Below are 10,992 nucleotides of genomic sequence, written 5' to 3' on the forward strand. Positions count from 1 at the left end.
TAAAAAATCATCACATGTTTGGTGATACAAAGTATGATATTTTTGCAAATGTAATTTTTAATTTAAAAATTAATGATTTTTTAAAAGATTATTTTTAATTTTTAACACTCATATATCAAAACCATAAAAAAAAAAAATCACTACTTTAATATTTTTTATATGAAAAATAGTTTGAAAAACATTTAAAAAACAAGTTAAGCCCCAGTACCAACCGAACTTATACATAAATAAAAGGATAAAAAGAGTAATTAAGGCCATGACATATAAATAAATTTATCATGGAATTTTTTGAAAAGCTTAAATTAAGGCAGAAGACTTTTCATACATCTGACCACGCCTAAAATAATTATTGTAGATGGTATGAGATATTTCAAATCAAAACTGTATCCATATTTGACTCTCTCTCTCTCTCTCTCTCTCTCTCTATATATATATATATATATATATATATATATATCCCTGGACAGGCAGACTGTACATGGCCACTAGTATATTCAGAAAATACTTTTTTTTTTTTTTGTTCTCTCGTACTCGATGGAGAAAAGGAGAGGTGATAAGGTAGGATTTCAAGTGGCTGGGACAAAAGAGAGGAAGGCTGCGGCTCATTTCCAATCCTGATAAAATTTATCCTCCGCACGAAGAAAGTGGGGAAATGGTCATGCAGTCGTGATTTGTCCTCCTCCTTTGATTTCTCTAGTTAAACATGATTAAACAATGTGGGGTCAGGGGGGATGGATTTTGGAAAAAGGTTTCCATTTGTTGACTGTCGTTTACTCTTCTGGGTCGCTTTCAGCATGAAAGGGCAAGCAAATCTTTGTTTTGCTTTGTGTTAAAATATGATTGGTAAAGTATTTAGTCTAATTAAGTTTGATTATTTTTCTTTTCCTAAGGCGCAGCTGATTGATTACTGGTCATCTGGTTTTAACTTTTGAGGAGCATTACCAGTATTGAAGCCATTTGCAATGTTACCATGAGAAATAACTCTCGCCTCCACTTCACTAGATATTAGAGATTATATCTGAATTTCTTTTGTTACCTATTCAAACCTAAAATAGTAAATTAACCTAATAAAAATCAAATCAAATCAAATCATCCGGTTGATCAGCTCCTTCGGTCGCACAATACCAGACATCACGTTTTTGCCACATAATGAAGCCCTCGGAGACCAAATATGGAAAAACAGAAGATAACATAGTGCATTAAACCTATGGATCATGGGTCCTGGCTAACATGTATTCTACGCCTATACAAAGAGACCATGAATGTTACATGGCGGAAGGGTCAAAACAGTCTTCCACCTTAAATCAAATGCGATACCATCAAATAGTATTCATGGGCATGAAAGCAAGCAATGGTGTAGATGCAACTAATACATGTTGCAAGTTATTACCGGATCTACAAGGTGTTGAGAATATAGCTTCATGTTGCTTAAACTGTAAAAATCTTCCTCACCTTCTTCAAATTCCTGCGACATATAGGGCAAGTACCATCAGCTTCTGCTATCCTGCAAAGATCAAATTTAAACATATAAATTGGCTTCTTATTTGTCAAGATGATTGTCGTGGAAAGAAAAATAGCCTTGCATCAGTAAATTCAATCAGTAATGGCATACACCAAATTTTATTCACACCAATTCTGACTATTAGCTATGACCCAGAAGAGTGAGTCAGAAGTAAAATCACACTAAATAGCATTCCGGAACTTCACACGTTTTTATTGATTCCCTGCGATATTTGAAAACACTAAAATCATCCGACTCTTTTTATGTGCAATTGCTATTATGATACAGAATAGAATACCTTAATATGGCATGCTAACAACTTCAAATAGAAATCATGACATTTCACAAGTCCCACCAAACCAAACCATGCCGTGATCAGCTTGTTGTAAAGGTCATGCGTAATAATTGGTCATGTTGGGATTGTGCACTAACAAAGGATGCAGCCATCTAGCTTCCATTAAAACAATATTCCCGTAATTAAAAGATACTATTAAAGTGCTCCAATAGACCAACTAAAACACTGAAATGGTTTCCAAGCCTCTCTAGGTCTCATCAACTCTGCAGACAACATGGTTTAAAATATCGAGTATAACCAAGGAATGTGAGACATTTAGACTGCTGATATTTTAACACTTATCATGGAAGGGATTATCTTGTCCGCTACCATCAAAGAGCATCCGCATCAGCCAGCAACACTCTGATTGTGATTTAAAACAATGATATTTTACAATACCAAAGGCCTAAGCATGGACTTGTCGCATTGTAAATACTTTCTGTAACCATATGCATATTAATAGTGCTTTCTTCATTTCAATATGCCATCTACCAAGTGCCAGCTAAGTCTAAAACACATCCTAGGGTTACACAGGGCACGCCCTCACAGACTAAATGAAGAATTGATGCATTTACATCATCCCCAGTTTGCCATCCTTAATTTGTCACAAGGTCCGGAAAGTGCTGTTTCAAGATCAGAAAAATAGTCTAAATTTGAGGGTGGACAGTGATTACCTTGTTCCACATGCAAAACAAGCAACACAGTGCCCACATGGGAGGAAGAAACATTCCCTTGGAGCATCAAAGCAAATTGCACAAAGACGATGGGTATTATTGCCATTTTCACCATCTCTTGATTTCCCTTCGATGGAACCAGCCGCAAGAAAATCTTCAAGATCCTCCTCATCGTTTGAGACAGAATCATAAGATGAGCCCCAACTTGAAAGGTCATCATCTTTACATGAAAGCAAGGGGGCTCTCTGAGCTTCAACCTCTCCAAACAGAAGTCTGGTTCCATCTTCACGAATGCATTGAAACTTGTTCAAGAAGTTGAGTGCCGCTAGTATGAGAACTGTCATTCCACCTACAGGCAGAAAAACAAGTAAACATAAGATATCCCTGTGTCAATTAAAGGGAGGAAACACAAGAATAGAGTATACCTATGCCGACAATATATGTGGCCCATCTTGGTACATAGGAGACTTTGACGTTCCACTCATCACTTTCTGAACCCTGAAGCAAATGAAAAAAAAAAACATGGATAAAGGTTGGGAATCTTCCGTTCTACAGACTATTTGATGATGATCTTTTCTCTGGTAGTCCTACTGAAATCTATAAATACAATACTGTAAGAGTGCCAATGGGACAGCCTTAAAAGAAATGGAACTCCAAAGTTATGTCTAAAGTGGGACTGGTACTTTTAAAACTTATTCTTTTCCTCTTCCATTCAACAAAGCTCTCAACACCAGATGTTGGCCTTACATTAAAAGAGAGGCGTTACAGTGAAGATAAACAGATTTACCTGTTCTGGACCGAAAGAGTTTAAGACAGCAACATTTCCATTATGAAACATAATGTTCAAACTACACTTGCCGTCAGTAAATGCACATTTGTAGTAAGCTTTGGTTGTATTGTATTGGAAAGATGTTACTCTGATGGCTAACTGAACCTGTTTACAAAGAAAAAAAAAGACTCACCCGAGTAAATAGTGCAAACAGCCATCCAGGAAGGACACAGGACAGTTTCAAAATCAACACAAGTAGAAACAAGATTATAAAGTAATAAAATGAACACAGATATTTCACGCCTACGATATAGCACATATGAAAATAGGCCATTTTTTTAGACTCTTTGAATATATCTTAAGCAGGTTATGGGTCTAAAGGGTTGACTTCCAGAACCCTGCATTAATGCACTATAAATATATATATATATATATATATATATATATATATATATTGCCTAAGATTTTTGTATAGGAGAAAGGATACCATACATAACAGTCATCTTCATTGTTATCTGCTAGACCGATTATAGAACCTGGGGATGATGAAAATGGAGAGGGAAAGGGAGGGGGGTGCCTCTGTCACTGGAGTGCAAATGGCCAAAACCACAAAGTACTTTTTCATGTTTTGTCTACAAAGTTCATGTTTTGTTTACGAAGTTGTCCTTTCAAATGAGCTGTAGCTTAGGTTGACAAGAACATGAATGCTCTCAACGTTAAAAAATTGTAAACTTATCAAGAGATGAAAAACAATGTAGAGAAAAATAAGCACCTTTTTTGCTATTTATGGCATAATTCACGGGTCAAAAGGTGACGTTAGCCAAATACTAATCCATGTAGATTCTCATATTCTTTTGTAAGCGAATCAAACAAAAAAATCATGTGGTTCAAGCACCAGTGGCACAAGGAAATTTTCATATTTTGCACTTATCTGACAACGTAGAAAATATCACAATGATAAGGTGCACCGGGTGATCTAAACATTGCCGAAAGGAAAATATTTTAGCAAGTTCAATACAAGAAACAAGGAGAGACAAGGTCCTAAATTTTCAGATAAAGTATCGTTCATGTCTTTATATTCTTCAATTACTTAATATGATGTCTGGGAAGCCAACTTATTCTTCAATTACTAAATATCATGTCTAGGAAGCCAAGAACTACAAAAACAAAGAACAGTCTATCTGTGGATCGTAATAGAAGAAATGAGATATTTATAGATTAAATCTTTATTAATTGCTTGTGGAACATTCCTGCAAAAAGAAACCAATTGATTATACATAAACAGGTCCAAAAGTTTGCAAATTACCTCTACTTTCCCTGAGTTCAAGTTACCCACTGCAATATAGTAGCTTGCAGAGGTCAATATACTCTGTTGGACAAAACCACTTCCTGCGAAGAAAAAAATTCCACATCAGTTAACATTTTTATAAAAAGAAAACATCTAAAATCACAACCTTAATCTCACCTTGAATGACATTCCATGATAAACTGGTGTTTGGATAAGTTGGATCCTCAAGCCATTGAGAAAGGCCTTCATTCCCTGTGATTTCCCAGCTTCAGAATCACATGAAAATAAAACTCAAAGTCCAATTTTGTAGCCAACAAAGAAAGATAACTAATTCCCAATTCACATGGACTCATTACATTTGCATAGCTGCCCTTGAAGCAAGCACATATGACAATTCCAGAAAGCCACAAAATATATCTAATAATCAGTTCCTAAGCATACCTTGTGCAATTACAAGGAAAACAGAAGAGCTCGGGGAGTTCACCCTGTATGAGATATTTATTTGAGATCCCTCATTCAGAAAATATACGGAGTCCTGGAGAACAAAAGCAAAATAAGCACAAGAACATTCACAAGCACCAAAACCAATCAAAACATAACTGCAACCATAGCTTTACAGGCACCATTTCACAGAAAAAAACACCTGCCTTGTGAGAATAGGCAGGAACAGAGACATCAAGAGTTCTAGACCAGGTCCGTACAACATCAAGTGGAGGAGGTTTAGAAAAACCATATAGCATCAGCCCCGGATTAGTATCATACAACTGTTCCACCTAGAGAAAACCAACCCAAATTTATCAAAATTACAACCCAAAACACCATACCAAGTTCAAGAACCTCTTTTAATTCAATAATGGAAGTATTGTATCTAAACCATTAATTCCCGTCGGTACCAGCTTTAAGAACGACAGATACAGATAAAATAAAATAATTTACCTTTATAGACTGCACAAATAAGGGATTAGGTGGTAAAAGAATCGAGCATTTCGGTCCTAGGGTTAGCCTCGTTGAACCATAAACCCCCAAAATCAAAGTCATGGACACTGTCAAATTAACAACCAATTATAAGATACTAAAACTATCTACAATTTAACATTGAACACTGTAAAATCTGATCTAAAAAAAATTAAAAATAATAATAATAATAATAGAGAGAAAAATGATAAACGAAAGACAAACCAAAGAAGCACAATGTGAGAACCACGACGACACAAAACCACGAGCAATCTCTGATAGCAGATAAATCATCAAACCCAAAATAATTTCCACGGTAGGAAAGCTCAATGTATTGGTGTTGGAGATACTCTATCTCTGGCTGTCTAAACTCAGGTTGACGAAACCGTTGATTATCTTCTTCGTGAACTGGAAAAGAAGCGTGATTCGAAGAAGAAGAAGATGCAGAAGCGGAATAATCCCTAGAAGAAACTGAAATTTGACCTGGTTGTGCCATTCTAAGAAGCAAAATAGGATGGATAATTTAATTAAATGAGTGAAAAATTGAAAACCCTAAGTAGGAACTAGAGGAAGAAGATCGGTGCAAACCTTGGAGAAGTTGAAGAGAAGGAGATTCCATGAGAGTGGATGATACTGGCTGAGTTACTGCAACTAACTCACCGATCAGTCTACTTTTTTCGAAAAGAGACCACGGACTGGTTGTTGTGAATTCTGGCGGGGTTTTATAGTATATTTTGGAATGCCTAAGCTATGGACGGTTGTATGGTTAAATGACTAAAATGACCTTCCGAGCCCTTGGATAATTTATAACCGCAGATAACCTTTTATGTTTTTGTGAGAAAAGCTAATAAGATCCTCCTTCGGACCTTTGTCTCCTTGTTATTCGTGGGCGATTGTGCGCGCGCGCGCGCGCGTTCTTTCAAATGATGTAGCCTTTATAAAGACACGCTTTCTCCCTCAAGGGTGTTTTAGATATTTAAGTTCATGGTAAAAACGCAGGGGAAAAAAAAGATAGAAGAGGGTAGCTTGGTTGTTTGATTTAAAAAAATTGTTTTTTAAAAAAATGAAAAAGCTTTGCCAAATACACCAATCAGAGAGCTTGTTTTTAACATTCATTGGGTGAAGGTACATTGACTTAATTTTGATTTTTGACTTATGACGTCACTTCAAATTAGATTACTATATTTTTCATTGGTATTGCCTTGTATGCTATCATTTTCCCGGTTAGTCAAACAAGACTAGGTGGCAGATAAGGAAAAAATGACATTAATCTCAAATTTCAACAAAAAATGACATTAATCTCAGATTTCAACAAATATTTCATTAAAACATTTAAAATATAGATTATAATTTGTAACCTATTTGTTGAGAATTTCATACAAAAGTTTTCTTACTGAAGAACCAAAGTTTTGAGAAAATAAGCATAATTGAGCTTGATAATGTGTCAAGCTCCGGATATACTTAAGAGAATATATATTTACCTTAGATACGTATAAAGGGATAATTATTCTCCTTTAACATGTTCAAGAAAATGAGATAATGTAAATATGACGAACATATCAATCTCAAAATACTTGAACTTAATATTTATCTAAGTTTTAAGTAACATGAGTTTAGAAAATATATCAAATCCAAAACACTTGAACTTGGCAATTCACCAAGCCAAGACAACATGAGTCTACTTAGACTTGATAGTCTAGTACGCCCAATGGAATGATCATCCTTTTTTGAGCACGTCTAAAAGAATGACAACATCTTTCATTGGACACGTCCAAGGAAATGATCATCCTCTATTAACACACTTAATAGAATAAGATAATGTGGATATGCTAAACATGGTAAATTCAAGGTACTTGAACTTGGTAATCAACCAAATCTAAGATAACGTAAGTCTAAAAAATATGTTAGACTCAAAGTACTTGAACTTAGTTATTTGTCAAGTCCTATGTAACATAGGTTTAACAAACATGCGAAACATAAGACATTTGAACTTGGCAGTCCGACAAGTCCAAGATAACGACCATCTTCTCTTAGCACGCCCAAGAAAATGATTATCTTCCCTTGGCATGCCCAGAAAGATAACCCTCCTCTCTTAGGTCTAACTTAGGAGAAAAGCTCAGCCTCTATAAATTCAACTACATTTGATATCTGAGATCTTAATATCTCTACATCTTTTAGGTATATAAAAATCTTCTAGGAACCCACCATATTTTTATCAAATATTAAAATAGATGTAAAGGATATTTATACCTCATTAAAAGCTATCACGTTAAAATTATAATCTAGAACTATCTCTTTATAAAAAGATGAAATTCATAAGCTATAAATATACCATGAAACCTTCAAATCAAAGTTTCACAATCTCCATTTTTTATTGCATATATATTTTTAGAGCATCTCTCTTTATAATATTATTGTATTTTTTCTCTAAAAATATGTTTATTTAAGCATTAGAGAGTCCTCACCTCCATCAAAATAGATCTTTTATTTGTATTAGTCACAAGTCACATTGATCTACCAAGCATTGAGTATAAGCTATTGATTACTTTGGTTATGAAAAAATAAATGGCATTGCTAGGATTAATTGATTAACCAATTATCTAACCTGAAAATTATATTCCTATGCTACTTGAAGTTTTTGGAACTTCAGGCCTTATTCGATATCACTATCGATTGCTTTTTATCACTTATTAATTAACATGAAAATTTAATATGAAAAGTTTGTGTGTAAATCATCATCCTTAAATGTGAAGGGATATTAGTATATTTTCCATAATAAACTGGAGGGATAGATAATACATTCTATAATTTCCCTACTAAAAAGATAGGTAAGCATAAACCAAAGCCAATAGGCATGGACTGAACTTGAAGATAACTAATCTTGCTAAGCAATTTAAATATGCTAAAAATAACAGAGGAAGAGGAAGAGAGGAAGAGGAAGAGATGGCCAAAACTTCTCAACAGTTCAACTAGTTATCAAGCTAGCATAAACTGAATCTGATAATATTTTTGATAAAAATCTAAGTTATTTCTACAGAATAGATGTATTGCCAGAATAAAAAGGAGGAAGTAAATTATGGAGGTCACGTGGGGATGATCAAAGAGCACAATTTTATTTATTTTTTATTTTTTTATAATTTCATTAAATCTCATTGCATAATCTTAATAGGAGATCTTGAAATGCAGGCAAGGGAAAGAGCTAATGAACCCAAAAGTAAAATCCAAAGAGGATGGAAAGTTGTTGGTATTTGCAAAAAAAGGATGGTACATGCTACGAAGAAGTCTCAATATTTAACAATGAAACGAACAAGTCAGAATCACAGAGACAGTCTCTCCCTATCTTTTTTTTTGTATCATATACAAGCCTCCATTGTTGTTTCTTAGATATGGTTTGCCCTTTTCTTTTTGCTCTTTAGTGTTGTTGTTGTTCTTGTCCAATTCCATTTCTTGGGAAATTAATAGAAGAAATGAAGCATATTTATTATTTTGATTCCCCGTTTTGTTCATACCGAGAGGAAGAGATCAAAGAAATTGTTGAAATTATTTTCATAGGAATGGATGATGTCAAGCCATGTGAATCCTCCAAATAGCTAACACATTGGGATTTTGCTATATCTATGTTTATTTGATGACGATGTCTGAGTTTTTCTTTTCTTTTCTATTCATGAACTATATATCTCGAACTTTTTGGTAATGTTAGTTCAGTACAATATTTGTGTTTGGTATTGAAAATACGATGATGACATCTTATATTAATTTAGCGATGAATGGTCAATGATTATACGTGTATTTGATATATATTATGATATAGTGTGGTTTTTAAAAGTATTTTTTATTTAAAAATATTTTTTTATATTGATATAAGTTTATAAACTTTTACCACTAATTCAAAAAGTTTCATTCCATTGATTAATTTGGTTACAAGAGCTACTAGAAAAAAAAAAAAAAAAGAAGTAAGATCTTAACTTCAAATACTATTCTTACATCCAAAAAAAACATGGAAAAAAAGAAGCAGAAGAAGTCAAGAAATTTTTAATATGAATAAAGAAAAATGTATTGTGATTTTTTACCACTTAATATTTAATAAGGAAAAAGAGAATAAATTTCCATCTAAACTTTATCTTCTAAAAAAACTGTCAAAACTAACTAAAAAATTGAAAAAAAAAAACACGGGAAAGCTGCTGGTGACCGAAATCTATGTTTTCATCAACCCTTTTTTTTTTTATTGGATAAGTAACTTGAATTGGTGAAGCTGGGAAAAACTAGAGTAAATAGTTGAGTTTAGGTTACTGGTCACCAGCAGCTTCCTCGCCTCCAAAAATTCTTCTTCCCACGTAAGAGTTTCAACCCTATCTGTAGCAACTCTTATCTGACACCATACGCTAGAGGCCAAAGATATTCCATTTCAAAAAAATAAAAATAACACCAACAAGGCGAAAACCATCCGATGCAGGGAGAGCTGTATAATGCCTGCGAATACAGTTAAAATCATGTTTTTAAAATTTTAATTTTTTTATAAAAAATTATTTTTTTTTTATTTTTTTTATTATATTAATGTATTGATTTTAAAAATAACTTTTAAAAAATAAAAATATATTATTTTAATATATTTCTAAATAAAAAATATTTTAAAACAACAGCACTACAGTTCTGTAAAAAAACAGCGGGCGCCCACGCAATTGCAGCTCTCACTAATTCATACACGTTGAGCCAAAAACAGCACGCCAAGAAAACACAAACAGATTGCTCCCTTACAACGCATGACCTCCTGCTATATATATATATATATATATATATATATATATAAAGGTGAGTATCGGTTTGAATTCAGTTTGACCAAAACATTAAACAAAAAAATTAATTTTAAAACGAACCAGACAGAATGAAAGAAGTCAGCTATCGGCTTTACATTTGCTAAAATCAAATAATTACAATCTTAATTAATGAGCTTTTAGTTGGGTTATTTTTTACAATCTTTTATTTAATAAGTCTTTTAGTTTATAATATAATGAGTTTTTTTGTTTAATTTAACTTGATTTAGATTATTTTTTTCAGTTTTTATGACATAAAAAAATCAAATCAAACTATTTTTTTTATTTTTTAACAGAGTTATCCAAAAAAAATAGCTATTTTTTTTTAACAGAGTTATCCAAAAAAAATAGAAAATTATTAGCTTAAGTTAATTTGATTAATTTTTTCATCTAGTTTTTTTTTTCAATATAATAGATATTCAAATTACCCTTATAAGCAAATACAAAAAATAATTGTTTTTTAATTATTATTATAATAAAAAAATATGATTAATTTTTTTATTTTTTGATTAGTTGTTACTATTTGGATTAAAACCAAATTAAGATGGCTATACATCTCACATGAATAAACCATAATTTTTAAAAAAATAAAAACACTACTATTTTGTATGTTAAAAAAAAATCGTTGAATATTGCTTTCAGACTAAGTTAATTTAGATAA

The 10,992-nt window shown here is 32.8% G+C and overlaps 1 protein-coding gene across 2 annotated transcripts; it reads right to left on the reverse strand.

Annotated features, from left to right (window-relative positions):
* Positions 1–1,165: 1,165 nt before the first annotated feature.
* Positions 1,166–6,229, reverse strand: LOC105121941 (uncharacterized). 2 transcript variants are annotated; one of them, XM_011020816.1, is made up of 11 exons: positions 6,109–6,229; positions 5,746–6,017; positions 5,503–5,609; positions 5,214–5,339; positions 5,008–5,101; positions 4,744–4,818; positions 4,585–4,667; positions 3,297–3,443; positions 2,935–3,007; positions 2,510–2,858; positions 1,166–1,504 (listed from the first exon to the last, which is right to left on the reverse strand). In XM_011020816.1, the coding sequence occupies exons 2-11, from the start codon at positions 6,014–6,016 to the stop codon at positions 1,429–1,431; spliced, it is 1,401 nt and encodes a 466-aa protein (XP_011019118.1). In that variant the 5' UTR covers position 6,017; positions 6,109–6,229; the 3' UTR covers positions 1,166–1,428. The 2 variants fall into 2 exon arrangements, with proteins under 2 accessions (XP_011019118.1, XP_011019119.1); XM_011020817.1 differs by lacking the exon at positions 6,109–6,229 and having other exon boundaries at positions 5,733–5,908.
* Between the last annotated feature and the right edge of the window lie 4,763 nt (positions 6,230–10,992).

This window comes from Populus euphratica, unplaced genomic scaffold (genome assembly GCF_000495115.2).
Source record: "Populus euphratica unplaced genomic scaffold, PopEup_1.0 scaffold46.1, whole genome shotgun sequence".
NCBI classification, from domain to species: domain Eukaryota; kingdom Viridiplantae; phylum Streptophyta; class Magnoliopsida; order Malpighiales; family Salicaceae; genus Populus; species Populus euphratica.